This window comes from Nomia melanderi, chromosome 1, assembly GCF_051020985.1.
Source record: "Nomia melanderi isolate GNS246 chromosome 1, iyNomMela1, whole genome shotgun sequence".
Lineage (NCBI taxonomy): Eukaryota > Metazoa > Arthropoda > Insecta > Hymenoptera > Halictidae > Nomia > Nomia melanderi.
This window is the reverse complement of record NC_134999.1, coordinates 13,101,947-13,125,949: the sequence shown is the minus strand read 5'-3', so window position 1 is coordinate 13,125,949 and position 24,003 is coordinate 13,101,947. Positions and strand designations below refer to the sequence as shown.

At 34.0% G+C, this 24,003-nt stretch overlaps 2 protein-coding genes and 1 long non-coding RNA gene across 3 annotated transcripts in view; 2 read left to right on the top strand and 1 right to left on the bottom strand.

Annotated features, from left to right (window-relative positions):
* Positions 1-323: 323 nt before the first annotated feature.
* On the bottom strand, positions 324-7,899 carry LOC116427648 (uncharacterized). The gene is made up of 3 exons (XM_031978230.2): positions 7,590-7,899; positions 6,902-7,048; positions 324-4,467 (listed from the first exon to the last, which is right to left on the bottom strand). Exons 1-3 carry the CDS (start codon positions 7,752-7,754, stop codon positions 2,614-2,616), a joined length of 2,166 nt encoding a protein of 721 aa, XP_031834090.1. The 5' UTR covers positions 7,755-7,899; the 3' UTR covers positions 324-2,613.
* Positions 5,644-15,651, top strand: LOC116427649 (uncharacterized). The gene is made up of 3 exons (XR_004235133.2): positions 5,644-5,778; positions 13,350-13,559; positions 15,224-15,651. It is a non-coding gene; the product is annotated as an uncharacterized LOC116427649 (long non-coding RNA).
* Positions 15,652-17,779: 2,128 nt separating this feature from the next.
* LOC116427654 (metabotropic glutamate receptor 8) overlaps positions 17,780-24,003 on the top strand; it is a 94,980-nt gene continuing 88,756 nt past the window's right edge. Inside the window, exon 1 of the mRNA XM_076370775.1 lies at positions 17,780-18,328. The gene's annotated coding sequence lies outside the window, so the exon portion shown is untranslated. The remainder of the gene's footprint in view (positions 18,329-24,003) is intronic.

Sequence of the window (24,003 nt, the reverse complement as noted above, 5' to 3'; positions counted from 1 at the left end):
GTAGTGTATTGTCAATAAAGAAAATTTAGGTGTAGGTTTTATTTTAAATATTTCAGGTTCTCGTATAGACATTCAAACATTATTTGACAACTGTTGAATTTTCGAATAAATTTATTAGAAGTCGAGAACATAATTTTAAGAAAACCCAGTGATTTTTATTTAAGTAAGATGTAATAATGTATCGTCACAAATGTAGCCTAAATAAGGTGATTTTACACAATTGTATACTGTTTCAGTCATTTGTCTTTATTGTAATTTGCCAGTAGAAAACAATCATTTCATTTGACAAATAAAATCGAATCAATTAATTATAGTCGTTTCACTGAATTGCGTGACAAGTATTAAGTTATATACTTTTGCATTATAATTTATATACTTTATGCTACAAGTGTATAATACTAATAAATATTACATAATATAAATAATATTCATTATGATTTTAATTCACCATTTCATTTTGTCTTTTCAATTATTTAACCATTTCTAAACATCCTTCCTTCCATTCATTCCATAAATGACTTCTGCCTACACAGTGTGCTGCACAGAAATATCGCGACAAAATTTATCCATAAACCGACAGTTCAAGTTCTTGTAAAGTCGTAAAAAACAAGATATATGAAACTTACAAACTTCAGGTACTGTACAATTGAAAACGTGTTTGGAATCATTGCATTCGTCTAATCAACGATTACACGGCATCGCAAAAGAATTGTGAATGAAAAGAAAAGACTGGAATTAATATATTTTATTTGACTAAAAAAAATATCTATAAATTTCGCCTTTACAATTTCCGTAAGACATCTTCATTTCATTTCAAATTAAGAATCAAAGGCACGCATACAAAGTCATTAATAAATTTTCATCTCGTTGCAGATGAAGATATGTTACTTGCACAAAGCCATCGCGCGTTTTCTCGCGTGTAAACTCTTAACGCAAGCTATGCTGAAATTACTACGCTTCGTGGAGAATTTGTATATCAGATGTTCAAATAGAGCAAAAAGGAAATTATATATAGTGATTAACCCCTTGCCATACAATGACGAGTGAAACTCGCGATGAAGATTTCTGGATCAATTTAACAAAACTGAATGTTGTTCATTTTTCACGGATAAAAGCAAACAACTATTTTCCTATTATCAATGTATTATCTTCAAATGATATTTCCACTTAAATTAGAACAGAAAATTTCGTTGCATTTCTTTCAAATTGTCGATAGTAAAATGCTATATGAACTCAGTCGCGAAAGCAAATAATACGCCAAGGGGTTAAAGTAGATGTTCGAATATTTGGTCATTTAAGACCTTTAGGAAAGTATATTTTACCGAAATATCATCGTTTCGTTCTACTTTAGCTACGCGTCCATTGTCTATGCACTTAAAAACAGTATCTCGCGCTTGTTCTTATACAGAAAAGTCTTATCAAATTGCAAGAGTATCTTTAACTTCGTTGAAGTCTCAAAATGAACTCAAATACTCAACCATGTAATGTAATATCAAAATTTCAATACTTATGGTACTTTAATAAAAGTTTAAGGTATTTTTAAAAATAAGTGCAATAAAATGATTGTAAATCTAACTAAAATTATCCATATTTATATGTGTTTCAAACCATAGGAGAAAATGTAAGGGATGATTCTTTGTGACAACATAAAATGAAAATCAAGAGTAAAAAGTTTCGATTTCAGTATTCATTTGTTTACGATTCTCGAATGGTACTATCAAGAAAAACGATCTCGAATTTCTTCTACTTCTTGCTAAATAACCTATATATATATATATTATTTCACTGTCAACAGTAGACGCGTAGCAAGGTTCTAGATAGTCATAAAAAAAGATAAAAAATCCAACGACTCGTTGTTTTACATATATTCGTTTGACTCAAGTTAAAATTGATTTAGCGGGGGATGAATGTACTCTTCTTTATTTCCGAACATCGTAAACAATTCCGAAACAATTTTTCCATATTATCATTCACCAGAATTACCTATGTATCACAGTCTTCCACTGTGAACGAAAAACAACACTTTTGTGTCTATACTATTTCGTGATACGTTCAATACCACTGAAGTTGCACTCAGTTCCACTAGATTGCGTCGAATCAATATTTTCTCAAAAGTCCTTAAAAAGTCCTTCTATGATCAGCTAGACGAATCTTCTAACAAATCCAAATGCTCTCACCCCTACGCCCAAAGAAACAACAAATCTGCAAAGATCCTCGAGTGGAGAATATAACTGGAGACATTCTCCAAGATCCGGATGAGTATCCATATTCATCAGGCGTGTGGACCGACTCTAAATTAAAAACAAGTACGCGTGTCTTTTACTTCCTAACATCTCTGAAACTCACGAAGTTTTGCCTAAGTAGTTTACATGTCTCGCTAATTAGTCACTGCCGGATCTTCTCCGATCACTCCTCGAACCGTATACACTCGTTTCGCGACCTAACAATCGAAGACGCGTCAACTGTGGCGCTCCCTAAGACGGTGAACGGTGTCCCGTTACAATCTCTCGTTCGTTTCAATTTAATTGACGTGATTGTAAAAAAAGGGAAAGCGTTTATAAATAAAAGCCAGTGCTTGTGTGCATACGATCAAAGATACCAGCATGAATAACATTAACCGTACTGTATTAGATTAAACAAAGCGTCGACGTTTTCCTTCTCGGACTCTTGCTGCCTGACGACTTGCGTCACGTCCTGGGTCAAGAGGACCTGTTCGATGAGGACTGTCTCCGTATCCGGGTGCTCAGAGATAGCGATGCTCTCTTCCTTGTCCTTCTCCTCGGCGTCGTTCGATTTACTCGTATTTTTCCTCCGTTTCGTCCTGGGCCTGTCCGTGTGTATCCTCATGTGCCTCCTCAAGTCGTACTTCCCGACGAAACGAGCGTCGCAGATTTCACAGCCGAATGGTTTGCCACCGGTGTGGGTCCACATGTGACGTCTCAACGCTGCGCTGAAGGTGAAAGCAATCCCGCAAACGTTACAGACGTACGGTTTCTCCCCGGTGTGAAGAAGACTATGATCCCTCAAGGTGGCTCTCTGATTAAACCTCTTCCCGCAGACTTCGCAAGTGTAACTGCGCGGGTTCGAGTGGATTCTGACGTGGTTCAGCAGATTCCCTTGCTGTGAGAACGACCGGCCGCATACGTCACACTTGAACGGCTTTTCGCCGGTGTGAACGCGCATGTGGGTCTCCAGAGTGCGATTGTTCAGGAATCTTTTGCCGCAGACCTTGCAAGGGTACTTGGGTAGATGGAGACCTTGCGGGTCTAAGTGACTGATCAGATGTCGCTTATAGTTCCCCTTGTGGTTGAACAACCTGGGGCACTGGCTGCAAGCATAAGGCGCTCCGCGAATGTGCGTGGAAATGTGTGACTCTAACTCGGACTTGACCATAAACCGTAGCCCGCACTTAGGACACCTGTGTCTTGGGAAGTCCGTGTGACACACCATGTGCCTCTTTAGGTACCTCTTCATTGTGTATGCCTTGTTGCATATGAAACAAGTGTACGGGAACTGGCCCGTGTGCGTCTTCACGTGCGCACGCAGCTCTCTGTGACTCTCGCAGTCTTTCTCGCAAACCACGCAGAAGAATGGCCCGCTGCTCGGTACGTGGTTGTCTATAGTGTGCAACAACACTCCGGTTAGCTTGTCGTAGTTCTGTAAACATAAGGTACACTGGTACTGTATCGTGTTGTCCTCGAGCTTGATCTCTTTTATTCTGGTGATCGTGTCGTTTAAGCTACCCAGTATATTGTCTTTGGGATCAACGAAATAGTCAGAGTCCGAGTCGTCGCTCTCCGCCTGCGGTTTTGATTCTAGCGAGACTTTCTGCTTGCTTCTACCGTTTACTTTTTGTCTAGGAGTTTTCTCTAGGATAGGGGACTCCCAAGGCTGCCTTCCGTGGCTCCTTTTGCTGACTTGCATGTCCTCGATGTAGACGGGATTCAGGAATTCTTCGTTGTCCGGTGAATCGTTCGAAACTTCGTCGCAGTCACCGGAGAGAAGTTTCTTTTCGTCTTCTAGTTTAATGGTACTCTCTGCTTCGCAGGAAAGAACGTTCTCCGGATGCATGTGCTCCAAGGAAACGTCTTCTTCCGGTATGTACATTATCGTGTAGTCTAAATGCTGGGACTCTAGGATTTTTGAAATTTCGTTCGGTATCTCACTCTTTATCTGCTTCTCTTGGTCAGTTTCTGGTTCCGGCAGTTTTGATATCAGAATACTTCTTAGTTCGGACAAGTCAGCTTTGTTGAATTCGCCGGCATCGTCCACCAACTGAGACATGTCGATTTCCAGCACGTGATCTCCTTTATTGGTGATATTTATTTCATCGCCCAGAAATTGCTCCGAATTGACTGCGTCGTTGATGCATTTGATGTTCGGTTTGTTGTCTAGGAATTTCACTTCCGGCAACTCGTTTGCTTGCTCTTCACAGTCTTGGTCGACATCGTTGACCATTATCTCTTCCTGAAAGGTAATATATGCCGAATATAAGTAATATTGTTTATGCGTATGTGCGTTTTAATGTAGGTCGGAAGGATAAATAGAAGGATGAGAACAAGGAGAGGGAAGAAATGCAGGAAATTGTTGTTTAATTAAGTCGTTTTAGATTTTTTACAGAAGATTCATGTAGTCTTCCATACAATTTACAGTTTCAACTATCTATTACAAGCTGATATCTTTATCGTTTTCAAGAAGTCCTTGTAGTAAAAGATACGTCAGTTAGAACGGCACGTAAAGTATATTACGCACGCAATGTATAGGGTGTAAAAAAAGTAATGGTCATTGTGTTTAAGGATAGCATTTGTAAAAACACATTTTTCGCAGAATTTTCTGTAAATTTGAAAACTACAGACATTGCAGAAAAATTGTCAAGAAAAAATATTTTTATTTATACTTTTGTATAACATTTATTTACACAAACAAAATGTTCTAAAATTTTCTTACAGAGCTGGATTTCTTATTAGAAAGTTTTACTTTAATAAATTAATTCTAATGTAGTACAATTTATAATTCTAGTAGTTTCCGATATATTTAACTAAATATATTTCTTATCCTCAATTTAGATGCTTTTTTCACTTCTTCATTACGAATGTTAGCTAACAAAACGAACATATGACAAACATTTTAATAAGAATTAGTTTCTATCAATTACATCAAATTAGTCGAGTGTTACTTCGATGTATTCACTTCGGATCGCAAAAATTCGAACGGTTTGAACTTAAACGACAAGATCCAATCCGAGTAGCTTGATGTTCGAATCCAAAGCAGGATTCACTTCAAGGAGCTTAAAGGTTGAATTGGTTTAAACCTTCGAATCGATTCGAATGCTTAAACTTGCATACCAAAGTCTCTGAGACAGCAAGCTGCTTGAAACTTTGTTTACTATTCCATTGATTGATTCCTATAATCTGTTCAGCCAAAAAAACCCAAAAACAAAATCCCTTATGATCACAAAACAGCGACGCAATTTATTCGGTTCGTTTATTATCTTTAGCCATTCATATTTTTAACTGGAGGTACAAACCAACCGCCTAAACACTTTAGAGGTTGCTATCCAACTTGAAACTACAATCAATACTTGCAGAAGTTCGAACTAGCGGTTCGAAATGTATGAACATTTCTAGAATAGGTCCCAGTGCGCTAGTATAGCTTGAATGCTCATCACTGGCGAACGCTCGAACGATCAGGGATTACAGAGACAACTTCTTGAAAAGCGTAGCTTTACTTAGCCTTAGTGGCCCTAATGAGGAATGGGACAGTTCGTGAAATTTTGAGGTAAAGATCTACTCGGATGACTAGACTCTGTATAGTAGTTTATTTTCTGAATCGATTCTATATCATACATAAATATACCGGTCCGAAGTGTTGTTTAAATAGTTTTTTTGCATAAATTCTACAGGCGTTGAAACTGTTAGACATTATAAGTATATGTTAATTATTGGTTTAAAATATAATAATATTTTAGTAAACAAGCTACGAGAAAGTTTGAAAGTAGCAAATGAATATGTTAGCGATCAACACATTATTGATTTGTGCCGAGATAGAACTGATATGGAACTGACTGTAAAAGCGTCATCGGGATCGATAACTTGAATTTTTTATAATAGTTAAAATAAAATTTCTTCGAGATTATTTAAAAGATTGAGATCAATATAATATTTGTCAATTCGTGCCATTCATAAGGTATTTAATCTTTAGCTGAATTTTTACAGCATATTTTATAATACAAATCGACAAAATGATATAGATATAATTTTTAAAATTTTTCATAAAAAAAGTTGTGATGACAAATATATGTGTAATAAAAAATATGCTGATTACAAAAATTAATGTTGTATTTACCAAAAAATGATTAAATTGTAACAACATATGATTCATTATGAATTCAATAATACACCAATAATAAGTAATTAATTTATTATAATAAGAACATAAAAATAAACTGTTCTGAAATCAAGTGGGCCTTTGCTATGAAAGAATGTTAAAAGTATAGGAACAAAGGAAGAGCATACAATACATACAATGTTATCACTATTAAGTAACATTTGTTTCTTACATAAGAAAAGTATTTTTAAGTCCAAAGCATTTTATTATTCTTGGACTGGCATAAGCTTATTATTTAATGTACTATAGTATGAGTATATGTAGAAGTATGTGTTATATACATATTATATTTAAAAAAATACTAAAACAAACATAATTGGAAGATGTATTATATGTACAAAGTTATTATATAGCTATGTGAACACGGAACAGAAATAACTGAAAAATCTTATATAATAAATGCGTAGAACAAAATAATTGACAGAGAATTATTAGTCATAGAATAACATGTATATTATTATTTATATAATCTTATAGTCTATATATTTAAAATAAAAGTGTTTTTGCTCTTTACCTTTATGGCCCAACGTATCTGTGTTTCAAACATTTTACGAAGCTTCTTTTCTGTGGCTTGAACTTGCAGCTTAAAGTCATAAAATGCATCCGTGCGATAAGCACATTTTGCACATAACATATTTGGTAGACCATCAAACCTGTCGATCTATAAACAAAATGTATGTCAATTGGTTGAAGTATGAAGAATAAAAAATATAAAATATAATATTGATTACTATAAGAATAAAGTGTATATCTTTAAAACTCATGAAATCTTACTATTAAAAGTACTTAAAATGTTTTAAAAATTATTTAATTAAAAACTACATTTGAGCAGTAATTATACTGTCTAAACAAATCTTATCTGTTCATAGATAATTATTATACTTGTTTCATTGATTAATCTAGGGCATGAATATCTCTATATTCCTTTACTTATCATTATCCCAATTGTTGACAATTTAAAAATCTGTTATAAATGTGTGTTAGATAAAACAATTTGAACATAAACAGATATAAATGTTTGTAAAAGAACACTACATTATCATACTTAAAAACATGAAAGGAGCGTTTAATGTATATGAGAAAATTAGTTTGAGGTTATGTTGTATCTGCATGACACACAATACATGTGTAATCGTAACAGAAAAATATTGATTCAGTCATGAAATGAATATACAGAATGAAAATAATACATTCTTACTAACCTGTATTGATGCCAGTTCGGCAAGTTTGTCGGGCAAATTTTTTTGACTGATTGTGTCGTCATCATACATAGGAAGAAGAACACCATCGACCTTCATGCATGCACGACACATATCTGCACAGCTGATTTCCCAGCTCATTGTTATCTTAAATATCGCAACACACATAAAATAAAACTTCCACGGCACTCCCGATCACTTATAAATAAATGCATTTCACACTTCGCGGTCAGCGACGCGTTTTTTGTGAGACATAGCAGTTAACAACAGTTTAACCAAACTGTAGATAGAGCTCGTATCTGCACGTTTGTACAGTGGCGCAATCTTATGATACTGAGACGACATCTAATGTTGTATAGAAATTTTATAATAAAATAAATATTAAATAATTAAGTAAATATAAAATTTATATAATGCGAAAAATTCATATAAAGAATATATTATATAATAATAAAAATTCAAATGTAAGTATACAAACAAGTATATATAAATTTATACATAGTAATGAAATTTTGTTTATAATCCTGTTTTAGTATTTATGTTAACATTATTTATTAAAGTGCACCTTTTTAATTGAATGATATTTAGAAATAATATTTTGCATTTTGTAACAATAGTTTAACGTGTATTATTAAGATAATTTGTTTTTATCGGCCATTTCTATGCACACAATTAAATTTCATTTGGTTAATAATAAGTTTGTGTTTTCTCGGGGTTATATTGATAAAGAGTCCATACATTATACTTAATAGTAATTTATTTAAGTTTTTGTATATTGCTAGTGAACATTCGAATGCATAGAATATATTTAATATTAAAAATTTGGAAAGATAAACCAAGGTAAAAGAATACGAACGAATGTGGGATGTAAAGTCATTTGTAAATAAAATAGCGATATATCTATTAACAGGACATTAATTTTCCACCAAGTTTTAACTCGTAAATATTTTCACGTATATTAAAGAATGTTTTAACTCTTTTTTTTCAAATCGTAGTTGAAGCAATATTATTTGTATTAGTAACGATATCTCGCTATAATTATTACTCCCGAATATTTACAATTTCTTTTGAAAAAAACGTCTAAAAAATAAAAAATCAATTTCACTGTACCATGCGCGTTAAATTCTGATGTACCTACCCTATCTTTAAAGCCTGGTCGGTACAAAGTTCACTGCAGAGCAGTTGGTAATATTTTGGATATGCTTTGAGCTTCTAATAAACTATTTATCATTCTGTATTAATTGTACATTTACGCTTTTATTAAAATAAAAATTATCGAATTTTATTTGGTAATATCTTAAAAACATTTTATAACCGTTTCGATCCACAGAATATGAATGAAAATAACTTTGGAGAACTCTATATTCAATCATTCCTATAGCTACATATCCTGTTAACTACAATAGCATTCATGAATTTCTGCATTAAAAGAATCAAGTTCTAAAATCCCTTATTTTGTTGAAGATTGATACAGAATACTTATTTTTAGCGAACTATCGAATTATATTTCGCATTTCCAGTTTGATTTAAGAGCACTTTCGACCCCGTCATCTGGCCACACACTTTTTCGTATTTTCAATATGGATGACATATACGTATAAGAAAGGAAAACATCAACAGAAAATGCGGTACACGGTACATGAAACTACTGTTGGCAAGAGTGTTATTTCGAATTTATTTTGACCAAAAATGTCTTCATTCAAGTTTATTTATTTTTCACAGGTATTTCTAATTATTTTCACATGTATACGTTTATTTTACATTCAGACATGATTTTCTGTCAAAATTTCGGCGGTCGCATTTCACGCGTTTAAAAGGTTACTGTATTTACACTATGAGTCCCCTTTCAATGTTCATTCGAGTAAGGTATTGGAAGACTCGCTTGAATCTCCTGGCAGCAAGGAATTTTGCTCTTGGGAGTTTTCTCAACTGATATGGAATATCTGAACCCATCCAACAGTACCGTTCCTAAAGCTGCCGCGATACCTATGACGGCACATGATGTCGTCAAAAGTTAAAGCTCATCCAGCTTACCATCTTATACCTCAAGATCACAAATTAAAGCGTTGAGCTAATAGTTCTGCAGTTAACTTCTGAACGCTCGAATCCCCTTTTATAGCGTTTTCTTTTAAATTTCGAACAAACGGAATAACTTTTTGATATCTGTACAAGTGGTTCGGGAAGCGATACCTTTTGTACGGTAAAAAATCCGTCGAAATTGCTTGTCACAGCGGAAAAGCGGTCTGTCGCTTGCAGGATCATTAGTAGCGAGCTTGAAGACTTTGTTATCCGTATCTCAATTCGGCTGTCTGCTATATTGCCAGCCAACTCGAAGTGTCATCACATAAGGGCTAATACTGAAGAAGATTAACTGGAGGCTGCTATTGAATTGCAATCCTTCAGTATACAAATCGTTAATAGATAAATAATACATAAAACATGGTGTCCAATTCATATGTTCGAATATAAGAATCTGTTCTCTTCAACTAATTATTTCTTTCACTCGAAAATTCATGTTTATAGTTGAAAAATATTCTGTCACAAAATCATTAACATGTTCGTTTTGAAACAGACGTGTTTTTTCGTTTACGAAGCGTTTTCATGATAAATTTTAGAGAACTTGTGGCAACGTATGTTATGTACACGTGTCTATTATATACATGTCACAATTTAATCTCTAGATACAAGAATCAACACATAAAGTTCCATGGATTTCCATCCGGATCGAAAATTTGAATTTAGTTTGCGTTTTTACGGTTTCGGACCAGTGTGTGCCACATGGCCGACCTCTTTTCACCGGTAGACCAGGAAAAACTGAGTGTCCCTTACACTATGAACGATATTAGATTGAATCTACCTCAACAAACAGTGTTTGCAGAAGCTAGGGCGTCTCGAAAAGGGAAGCATCTGGTATCATAAGTTCCATTAGCATTATCATTAAAAATAATGATACGTTCAATGATACAAAGCAGTGTGAACCGCTAAACAGCTGTGTAGTAAGCGAATGTTATAAATAAATTAATGTTTCTAGTAACACTCACCACTTTCCAACAGTATACTTCTATCTCGTAGTTCCTAAACTATGTAACCTTAGAATTTTATATAACTTTAAACATTTACTAGACAAAGATATGAGAAACATATTTAACAAAGATTTTTATGTGTAGATTTATTTCATAGTATAATGGATGGTTAACTAAAGAGTTTCATACTTTATGCAGTGCAGCTATACTTAGCGCTTGTAAAGTGAGATGTGGTGATTATAGTTGCACAAGATCAATGTTGGACTAGATTTTGTGTGAAAAAGCAACAGATTTAGTAATAATGTTGTTTTACTATAGTAATATAATGCGCGTGGAAGGGATCGATTTAGAGTTATAAAATACGAAGTAACTAAGGTTCTTTAGTTAACAGTTTCCGAACAAAAAAAGTTTGTTTTTAGTACCATCGAGTCCTTACGATCAGGGAGATGTCTTTTAGGAAATTCTACTGGTAGAACTTCTGTTTGTGTTCTAGTTAAAGTAGAGTGTTTAAAAGTACTATAAGGATATATACGTCACGCTTGTAACGTTAATGAAGGTCGTAAAAGTGTTGCAGTTGCAGTAGCTGCAATATTTCGTGGGACATTAAGAATTCCAAATGATAGTGTACTTCGGAAACTTGCTATTCGTGTCAATTCTATGTGATAAATTTACTGTTATAGTTTACTATAATTTCTAACTATAATAGAAAAATTGTTACAATTATGCACATAGGCTAACAAATCATTTTTTACATTTTTGTACGTTCATTCGCTCTGTAACATTTCTATTCCACGGTTTTAAAAATATTTTACAATCATGTAGTTTTCAACACAGGACAGGCCGGAATAAAATTGATTTTTATAACACGCTATCTTTTAGCTGTTTTTATGGAACTAATGAAAGCGTTCGATGTATGGAGTGTATCATTTTTTTGGCGTGATGAAAATTCATCGGTCAATCTTTTAATACACCGCGATTTCAGTGCACGCGTTTTTGTTACTGAAGCTTTCCGTTTGGTTTTCTAAAATTTATTCATCTATTTCGCGTATTCATCTGCAAATGTTTGCTTCGCCGATGAAGCGTACGGCTTCTTTCCGGCGACTTTGAAATTGTATCCATATTTCTTTAAAGCACCGCTAGCTGTTTCATGGCTAACTTTTTTCCCCAATTTCATTTTCGTACTTCGATGGAACTTTCTGGATCCCAGCTTTACGATTCATCTTTATTTTCTTTAAATTTTCCCGCAGCCAGATGACAACTTTTTGCTGGGATTTCGAAGTTTAATTTCCATCCTGTTCTTAGTTTTATATTATCATCCCTTTCGCAGGGTGACTCATTTTTTGGAACTTTTTTATGTTCATGATGACTTCTAGTAAATTCATGGAACTCAATTGACACTTTTACAGTTTCCTAGATGTATTAAGTATCAATTAACTGAATGAATAGATAAGGACAAAATAATAGCAACTAATTACCTTTTTAAAATTAAGATACAATGTAATCCACATAAATCTAGAAGGAAGGTACATCAAAGAGATTATTTAGTTTCATTCGAACGTCTTTTTATAATTTATCTGCACATACTATTTGATCTCCGAAGAAACAGTTTACTTGAATCAATCTTTTACATGTTTTACATTTCAAATGTTCAATCTATTATTACTGAATTAACCGTTTCGAATTATAGTTTATTTCATTTCGAAAAATATATTCGTTATGGTACATTCATATAATATTGTATAATTTCTATCGTCGAACCTTTCAAAGTCTCATCTGTTATAAATTTAATTATGAAAGCAGTAATAATTGAGTAAAACCTGTAAATAAAATTACTAATATATTTTACATATGTATCAACTTCGCTTTTATCGTGTCATTTTCATACTTAAAAATAACATCTAGAAGCAGTGGATCCATTGATGACTGTTGTATCTTGAGATTTATGACACGGAAATTGCTACTGAGGTTTAGGAACCAAGTCGTTGAATGAGCATGTGTTTGCTTAAACGTGTGGCGTGAGAAATTATCTTCCAGGTCCCAATTCCACAGCTAATTTGTCAACATCCGGTACGCCGCTTGTTTGAAATGATCCTGAGAATTGGGAGTTCACATCGTCTCTGTAATGAATCTGCTTATGAATATTTTAAAGAATATCATCCTACAAGGTGTTTTATAATTTATAAAACTCGAAAAATAAATAAATCAAGCCATAGAACACTGTATTATACAATAGTAATCAGTACATTAATGTTAATTATGTATAATATTAATTATATTCAATATCAAACAACCAATATAATATCAAATGTTAATAAACATAGAATAGAAATTACAAATTAAGACTACATAGAATATTTACTACTTTATTTTAATACGAATCCAATTAATTATATTAAACATTAATATTATGTTTAAATAATTTCATTTGAAGTTCCCTTTTTACCAAATCCCTGTCTGAAAATATATCAAACTTATCTGTAACTGATTACTTGTTGATAAAACAATTTGAAATTTGAATTTTACAGAGACACTGTTAAAAGAAAAGGATTTTACTGTACATCCGTCACTTTCTCTAAAATGTCGATTATATTAATCATATTTAATCAGAAGTCACCTAAGTACACTATTTGCTAGGCAGACATTCGAGCTTCGTTTTTATTAGAACGAGGTCTCAAATGAGAAAATGTTATTCTATCTCCTCGACTTATTTCTTCATGCATATTATTTACATTATTTCCAGCTGAACTGCCAGTTACGAGACTTCTTGTATATTCTGGGACGGAACAACCTACCTGTGGAATTCAGGATTAACATTATAATCCACAGAATTATAAAACGTCCGCCAGTGAAAACAGAGACTAATCACGAGACAAGGTCCTGTTACTGCACAACCGTTGTTGCATTGTATGTCATCTCCAGTACATGCTATAACGGTCAGGTATATACCTACGTAAGTATGCAAGCTGTTTCTAAAATTACGATAGAACTATTCGAGCAACAGTTTTACATGAAAAATAAGTGAAATACACGCAACAACGTTCTTTGATGTTGGTATTCCGAAGTTTTAATATGTTATCTCGCTTTAAACTGCTTTTTTTTCTTTTACTTCTATACCGTTACAGTGTTTCTGTTTGGCAACTGGCTAGCGTGTCTATCTATGGCTTTCCACTTCCACTTCTTTCAGATGGTATATAATGCATGCGTGTCAGACAAACTTTCAAAACCGATTTTCTTAGAAACGAAGATTCGTATGAGACAGTTTCATTAGATATATGTATCAACTTACTTCCCTCAGAGAATAATACATTTATTATTCATCAGAATTTTAATATAGTTCTTAATGATTACATTAAGTTTACATCTTGAAAATTGTGGCTGGAAGAAAAGTATATTTCAATAACATAATTGACATCGTGTTTCTAGGCTATTGTAAAATTGTTTCTGTGAATAGTATTAATACTTTAACCTTAACAATGTAGAATGATTTAAGGATTAATTTTGTCAATAACGTAAAAAAGTTATTAAAGCTAATAAAAGAACAAACTAAACAATTTAACCTGATTATTTTGAAAAAAATTAGTATAATTGATATAAAAATGTAATAAAATGTTATTTCTACGATGAAACACTCAATTATTTGATCAACACTTTCCTTATTTAGGTGAATTGTACTACAAACAAATATTGGTACGATTAATTAATAATTGCTTTAATAATTAATTACTAATTGATATGACAGAAGATTTCACTGTTCACTGTATTCTGCATATTGTTAATCGTTAGATTCCAAAAGGAGATACCAACGCATTTAGCACTCCGCGTGCAACAATTCGTCAAAGGCTCTTTGAAAAGTCTGCCTGGCAGTATAGAACATTCCCCGTTAGAATTTCCTTTCTACAGAATTTGTCGCATGTTTCAGCAAACGTAAACATTTCAGAAACATATTCTCATGTTTCATAACTCCAAAACTATAGAACGAGTATTTATGATTACCAAAGTGTACATAATTGAGAAGTTACTTTAAAATGGGCAAACAACAGAAAGTTTCAAAATTTTATATGAATAAATTTTACCAAAAATCTTTCAAATAACTTCTCAATTAGAAAAAACAAGGAGAAGAGTATCCTTTGACCTCTAGATGATAATATCTCGTAATAATAAAAAGGAAGTAAAGGACTCAAGAAATCACATACCCCTTTTCGTTCGATTCAATCTTGATCCATTCGATCTAGCTATGTTTAAATCTCCGTCAGCCAACGTTTACTGCGTTTTGATAGCATCTTAACGTTCTTACGGGCGGTGGCACTGATCTGAGTACCCTGATATCAAATTAAAACGGTAGTATAGCATTTTATTTGACTATTATTACCATTTTTACTGTCAATGTCTTCGATGTCATAAACAGAGTATGAAATTGTATTTTCTAAGATGTAATATTTATAATACATAAGGATTAACAATTATAATATACGACTATATGTAATTACTAATATACAAGTTATTTGTTAGTAATATTATTCAACAAGTAATTTATATTTAGATCGTGCCATTGTTAGACTGTAATCAGTTTTATGTTATTGCATGAACTATTATATTGCCATTCTTTCTTTACAGTGTAAATTATTTAGAAATGCAAGTGGTATTAATGCTGTAGCAGCGGGGCAGTTGAGAAACGTGAGAAGAATACTGGAAAAGAAGAAGCGAAAAGGAAAGGGGATGTTGTCCTGCTGATAGATTCATCAGTAAGGTTACCTATACTTGAGTTTTGGCCTCCGACAGCCGTTGAGGGGCTATTACTACCACTGCTCGTCTACAGCAGCACTGAACGCGGTTCCTTTCAACATTCTCTCTTACAAGGAACGTTTAGTTTGTAAACAATTGGATTCGTCGAGAAACAATCTACACTGGTGAATTCGTATTACAATGGAACACAAACTTGCGGTATATTTATTTTAATATAATGGTACTAAAATTTAATGGATAATTTATAAAAAAGAAACATTCATGAAATAGTATTCAATATTTTAATAATTGTGCGAAAATTATGATGAAACTTGGATCTTAATGAAATTGTATGTATAATTATAAATTTATAAATTTCAATATTCGAAATAAAGATAAAGCTTTCAGATGTTTCATAAGTTTCATTTCGTATACTAGTTAAACTTAAAAAGATTTTGATAAAGACGATGATGTTTTTCTTAGGTTCATTTCATTAACACGAGTTTCTTGGATTTAGTTATTACAAAATATAAATGAGTTGGAAACATGAGATCATGAGGTCTGTTTGTAAAAATTTCAATTTGCATTATCTTCCGCAGTCTAATAATACTGATAAATATTTGATATGAACTAAACGTCTATATTAGGACAGTGGTTGATTAGTTCCAAACTGTTTACATTTCATGACGCTACTGAGCACACTCATTATCATACTAATATTGGTAAACAAATGGAATATCAGTAAGGGAGCGATGATTCCTTTTCATGATTTTACTCCATTTACAAATAATCGATTAAATTTAACAGAGTAAATAAAATGTGGATTGATATAATAATAATGTTATTTAATCACTTCGTGTATGTAATATAAACATCTTAGAGAATGTAACAGAAAAAACGTTGCAAAACTTTTGAACTGGTTAATGTAGAAAATAGATATTTTACTTATCCTATTCAAATAAATATTTCCGAATAATAATTCGTATTCATGTATTTCTGTAACGCGTGTTCAGCTCATAACCTAAATTTTTGTATTTTCCACGGATAGATTATTAACACATTCACAACCACTGACACAGTTTTACGACATTTTAAAATCTATAGCTATAGTTACTACCGACATAGTTCGCGTCATTTTATACGTACAGAAAGTTATGTGCATTGTATATTTTCTAGGACTTTGCGATATGGATTTATGACTTCTGTATGTTATCTGAATGGAAAATTCGACTTTACGATATGTTTATCAGTAACCTGTTGTTATTATTATTCGCTCAACATATTATTATTATTATTATAGTATACGTTACTTTTCTTCAAGATTTTTTATTGTTTCTTAAAAAGTATATTGAATAAAATTTCATTATCAAATTCTTCATTGTTCCTTATTCCGAAAATAAATTTAGTATATACATATTTGCATTTACATACATTACGAAAACTCATATTGATCTTTAACACTATTTCTACTTTAACTTAAAATTATTTTCTCCCAATTGAATTTCTGACATTTCCTATAGTTCATTTTCTAATCGTTATTAGAAAAGTCGAAAAGTCAATTCAGAATATACGACTAAACTGGGAAAATAATTTTAAGTTAAAATATAAAAAGGTATCTTTCGACACCTTCGCTAGAAATACTATTAAATTTTCAAGAAAGAGATACAACTCCTCATTAGTCCTATCAACAATTAATTCCATCGCAAATCACTAAAACCTCGAACGCAATCTTACCAAAACCCCAGCCAACCTTCACCCTATCAAGAATATCATCCACACAGTACATTCTGAATTAACTCTTCAACTTTTCCAATAACGATTATAAAATTAACTATAGAAAATGTCCAAAATCCATTACAGAAAAAAAGATTAAACTGCGAAAGTGGTTTTAAATTAAAGTATCAAAAGTCTGTTTTTTCACAACTTCGCTAGAAATACTATTAAATTTTCAGAAAAGAGATACAACTCATTAGTCCCACTATCAACAATTAATTCCATCGCAAATCACCAAAAACTCAAACACAATCTTACAAAACACCCAGCCACCCTTCCCTTATCAAGAATATCATCCGCATCCCCGACTGTCCACAATGACGCCCGACGATATAGAAGAGCGCCTATCCCCGTCGCGCAATATTCCCGGAAGCTCTATCCCAAGGAAACGCGTGCGTGGGTCCTGCCAGTTATTCGCGGCTGGCCGATGGGAAAATATGAGAAAAGCGTCACGTCGGGTCGCGCCGCGTCGTCCGGGTTCGCTAGATTATCGAGGGCCGTCTTCGTGGCTCATCCCGCGATGAAAAGTCGATCGGTCGAGAGGAGAGAGGATCAACACCTCTTTTCGAAATGTGCCGGCCCATCCCTAGGCGGCGGGGTTCGACGGGCGCTTGCGCTCCAACGCCGGGCTATAAGAGTCTGATCGGCACTCGTAGGGACTTCAGTCCACCCCGTGGTACCGGTGTCGCGTCCGTCGTCCCACCCTTTTTCCGTCGGTTTTCCGCTTCTCGTCGGGGAACGGTTTTCGCGAATGAGACGAGACCCACCGCTATGTTGTTCCCCGCGTTCCAGTGACGGGCAACGAACGGACCGGACCGGCCGCTGAAAGGGGGAGATAGACAGTGCGTTCAGAGTGACGGAGTCCGAGCTGGCGCAAGCGAAAGTGGATAACGTAGAGGGAAACGAGGGGAGAAACACGGACGAACGGGGATAGAAGGATAGATAAAAGGAACGAAAGGAAAAAAAAGAAACGAGCAGCTTTCCTTAGGTTACCCTCCCGAACGATAGGACACCGCCAACGTCAGCAGCAACGTCGGCATCCTGTACGATCAGCGTACGTTCACGACGAAAGAAACCTCCATATTTCATAGTAGCTGCTCGCTCTTTCCTACATTCCGCCTGTAGTGTGGCCCGTGACCGAGGTGTCCTGGACCTCCGCCGGAAATCGTATCCCCCCTCCTCCGGAATTCGTACCGACGGACCAATCCGTCGCGATGGAAAATAGTAAATATTCCACAAAGTATACGTTGGCTTTTACTCTCTGCCGTCGACGAACGAGCCCACGTTTTGCCGGCCCGATATCAAACGATTCCTTGATCGCTTCTCGTTACTTTCATGTTACTCGCTGTTCCTTTCCTTTTAATGTCGAACTCGAAGGTGTCTGATCGTTTTGATCTTAGGATCAATTCTCATGCTTCACGAACGGTGTCGGAGGAGTCGCGTACGTTTCAATCGATCGAGTGTTTGATCGAGGCGGCTGGGAATGTTGAAAGTCGCTTAAGCGAATTTCCATTTCGTGTGCCGTTTGTCGCGGCTCTCGAGTTAACGGCTAATTAATTTCACGAGTGCTTTTTAATCGGGCCGCCGGAGCGCGAGTGAATTTTGTTTTTCTTCCTTTTCTGTCTGTCTGTCTGTCTGCCTGTCTGTCTTTCTGTCTTTATTTCAGCGTTTCGCTGTTTCTGTTTCGCCTGTTTTTGTTCGTTCCTTTTTTGTTTCTTTAGCGACGCTTTGATAAGTGTGACGTTGACGCTGCTCGTTTTGAATATTTACCTTTTTTTTTCTTTTTTTGACAATGGGAGAGAGGGGCGAGTGTTTTGCCGTTTCGCTGCTGTGCACGGTGGGAGACGGGCATTCCTATAACAACGAATCCGGCGGGAGTAGATTTATCAGACGTTCGAATGAACCTCGGCCGTGCTACAATGAAAACAACAGGAAACCACATGTCCGGAACATCGGCTCGGGGTCGTTTAATGGAGTGTATAAATCAGGACGTTGAGACGGTTAATGATTTTAGTGCCGCTGAGATCGGATCTTGCCATTTACTATTTTCCATTTCGTCCGCTGTAGTCATGTCGCGGTCTTGTTACACATGTTTCGAGTAGAAGTAGAGTGTCACTTAGTAGATGGCTGTTAGACGACGTTATACAATTTCGCAATTAATATTTCAATTGTGAAATTTGTACGATTCATTATAGATTATTTTCAATTCATTATAGAAATTCCAATTGAATTGTTTCACCAGGCTGAACGTGAATCTTTAATTAACTTCAATTGATATATGAATACATATATGTAGGCTTTTAGATTCGATTTACTTCGAACAGAATTGTTTCGATTGATCTTTAGCGATATCGTTGGAAATTCTAGGCCGTCGTTTTTAAATACGAAGGGGTTGGAAAAGTTTGTGAGGGGAAATTAACGCGAATTCGTCCGAGATTATTACGAGAACAATATCCTCTAACAATTAGTCGAATATTGGCACGTTTAAATCCTACGGAATAGACCGGGTATTGATTTCTAATTGATATTACGAACGTCGAGTGAGTGTGGTAAACTCTTCTCGGTGTACATTAACGATGGAATGTTTGAAATCGCTGTGGGTGATAGGAATTTGAGTTTTTTATTGGAAAAATGTGAACGGATTTTAAATTAGCATATGTTGCTATAGAGAAGAATACTATTATTGATATGCAGTTATTTGAAGTTATCGCTTTAGAGCGTTCTACCTCGTTTCCGTTGAAACAATTCACTTTCTTCTTAACGAGAATATTGCTGAAGCTAATTATCCGATGAAGATATAGAGCGTAGTGTCTCTTACGATGCAACGTTCCAAATGGAAAAATTCTATAGTATATAACACTGGTTGAGATGTATAAATCATTGAAACAAAACAATTAAATACTACTGTCTGTTAAAATGAAGTAGAAGTAAAGAGGTCCAGTAGAAAAACAATTTGTAATAAACTCATCGAAAGTAATTAACAGCAAATCGTATCGCTTTGCAGTTTATTTTCTTTCGTGAGTTGTAAATATTGGAAGTCATCCCACAATTTCGAACGTCGGTGTAGATATTTGCCTTTTGAATTCCAAATATTTGGTTTTTCCTTAGATCCAAGCATGCGATACCGTTGGAAATGCTGTTTTACGTAGGTGTAAGTGTAAGCATGAATATTAAGAATTAGTCTGATTTGTTTTTCGATGATTGTATTCCTGTGTGTATGCATCGATGTATTGATGATTACAGCTTTACAGTTTTCCTAAAATTAAAGGAAACGTTTTGTACCCATTTTTAATCAGATAAATTAATGGAATCCAACATATAATTTGTTTATTAAAAAATGTTTTTTTTTAAATAGAAAAATGGTAAAAGGCAAGAACATTTAAAAGTTCGAATTCGACGAACGAAACGAACTGGACTAGCCGTATTTCACTTGGAAATAGTAGAATTCATTTTTAGAAGGACGCTATCTGTAATTAATCGTTTTTATCGCACAGAACTTTTTTCAATTCGTGGAACTAAATGCGCTTCCTCGTTATGATTGATCGTGACATTTCCTTTGGGTAGACGTTGCCGCAACAACCGCTGCATTTTTATACTATTACAATATTATAGCATATTAATTCTCTGCCTTGAGTAATGGTCTCTAATACTTTTGTTTTCGGAAGTTTCAAGAAAAATAGAACCTTTCTTCCACCATTTCTCTCTGTCTCCGAAGACGCAGGAGATCTCATCCGTCTCAATCGCGTGATAAATGTTAGATAACATTTTCTTGCGGATCGAGCGTTTAATTAACTAATAATCTGCGACTTAAAGTCTTTGACGAACTATCTTTCATCTGTTTCTTGGAAAATTCATTACTTCTGTATGAACGCTTAAAATGATTCATTAAGAAGAAAATCATCGAGAAGAATGGAATGAAATAATTATAAATTTGTGGCTTTGGCAATCTTTATGTTTATAAGAAATAATTCATAACTATTGTATATATCTTTCGATTTTCTTCAAACTTTACCTATATAATCTAGAGAGTCATACATCCTTACAATGTTTATAATATTTCGGTAAAAGTTGTATAATATACTTATTATAATTAATAAAGTATGTCATGGTAAGTGCTCAAATACTTTCGTGAGTCACTGTAAATATTTAAATTCAATATTTATACATTTGAGAAGTGGATCGCCTAATTACAAAATTTCATGAAGTTCTGCGAAGAAAATTATTTTGGTGTAACGACGTAAATTAGGATTCTGAATAACCAAAATCTATAAATTATCTCGTAGCGGCGGGAGTTTGTCAATTTCGCCTTTTTCCGTTTAATTGGAGGGCATTCCCAGTGCTACGCGGAAAATTCATTAAGCAAAGCTTGATTACTACCTCAAAGTCCTATAAATTACGTAATTGTTTTCTAAATGCGACACGATAAGCCCCGGCAATTGCTTTGGAATAGCAATGGATCGCGAGTCAGTGTTTGCTTCTAATTAATTATAAATTTCGTAATAGCTCACGATTGAAATTTGATTATATACTCCGTGAACTTTGACGTAAGTGAACGATCAGTAGTTCCGAACTATCGGTTCCGGTAGATTCATCTCCTGCTCCACGAATAAAGGATGAGCACCGACCGATATGTCAAATGCTACCGTTGTACGGCCATAAAATTCAACAGCAATGTCTGGAAATGACAATGAAACCCGCTAGGGTTGTATGCAAGCGATCATTCTCCTCGGATCCAATGTGATTCTTCAAGCGTCCCTTTAACCCCTTGTCCCATGATCTCTTTCACGAGAATGCTTGATAAAACTACTATATCCGTAACCTGTGAACTGTGGGATTTCATTTGAAAAATCTCTGATAATACTCGCAATAAATGAAATAATGATGTGTATATTCGTGAAACGTAGGCGAAATATACCTATAATATATTCTAACGAAAAACTAAAGCGGGACGAAGAAGAATTACATGTTTATCTGAACAAATGAATGAAATGATCGTTGAAGAAATTAGTGTCATTTTGATTTCAAGACGACGCTTATAGTCGTCTAATGCAGTTAACTGGTGAGTTATTCATTAGAAGAAGAAAAGAATTTGATATGGTCACCGATGACCTTAAAAATTTCTTGAAAACAGTTGTCATAATAAATCAACGTTGAATGAAAAGATTTAGTAAGTAGTTAGATAATTGTGTAACACAAGAACTGTGGTGCCTAATATTGTGACGAATATTATTGTATATTAATGTTTTATATAAATGTTAAATATTAGAAAATGCTAATAATTAATTCTAATATAGTAATTCGAATATCATTTGTCTTTACTGTGAAGGAGCGAGTAATATTATACGCTAAAAATTTGCGTGGCAGTCAACGTGTTAACGATCGATAATAGAAAAACAGAATGTAAGTATTTTATATTCGAAAAAAGTAAATGACGTTTGGAATACACGTGGTTTTTGCAAGATATTTTAGCTTAAAATGTTGCAGGTTTTAATCAATTTATTAGTGGCTGATCATTCTATTCAGTAAATGATTAAATTAATATGAACCTTTCAAGTTACATTTCCATAGGAAAATAAACATTTTTATTGAAATATTACTTAGAAAATTATATTCACTTCTGTCGATCAATATGAATGTTTAAACAGTACACACAATATATAAGGGTGCAACAGAAAAAGCTAAATTTATATTTTGTTTGAAACAAATAAAGGTGAAAATGTCATTTTTCACTCATATTAATAGCTGGGACTGAATGCTGAACTTTCACTGAACCGATTATTTAAACATATCCCTTACTTCATTCGCCAGTTCCTTCAGTATTGCCAATATTGTTTGAGTAATGTAATTGAAAAATAAATGATTTGAATATTTATTCGTTCATCTGGAATTCATGTAATCGTGTGCGTTGACTTTTATCGCAGGTTAAAAAAAAAGAACAAACAAAAATCGGATTATTCGAATAACAATCAACTCCCGATTCTGGTCAAAACTGTTATTTGTTTGTTGCATTTGTTATTTTTCCAGTTTTGTCAATAATCCGCACGCATCGATTGCGATGTAATATCAGTGGAAAAAATGCAATACAGGTAAAGAATGATTTCGATCGGATGCATTTCCATTTTGTCGGATAGCACGACGTGAGAATGAGAAATGCAATTCACTTTAGGTTGTCACTGATCGTCGTTGCATTCAAGCAAACAGATTCTTTTTATTGTTTTAACCACCGGATAGAAGATGTACGTGCAACGTATAATATAAGTGATAACGTTTTCATCGCAGTTTGTGTTCGCCGCTGTTCGATTATCGGATACCAACTTGTTTAACGTTTCAGCCGCGTCAAGCGAATTAAAACTTCGTAACTTCCCCGTATGATGTAATGACGCAACCAGAGCGTAGACGGGAGTCCGAAAAATTATTTAAACGCTTGTTTTTGTAACTTTCGATGTACAAAACATGTATATTAAACGAAAACGTGAAAAAACAACAATCTATATTAAAGTATGTAAAACTTTCCTTTGTAAGTATATTCATTTATTCAGTATAAATGAAACACAGGTAACATATTCAATGTTTCATTCATTAGTATAACGAATACAATTGAAATTACAGAAGCAGTTAATAAAAAAACGAAGTACACCGGCCAGGCGAACAAAAAAAGCATGAAAGAAGTCTTCGCACATGAACAGCAAGATTAATCAAGCCCATATTTTCTGCCTCCCTAAGTTTATTAATTTGCTTGCTAAAAGTATTAAATTTTCACGTTCTTAACAAGACGAAAAGAGCACAATGTGTTTTATATCTTATTTTCATTTATTAATTATTTATTTGTTAAGAACGTACGGAAATTCTCTCACTGAAAATGTCTTTAACACTTGAATACGTAAACCGATGAAAATTCT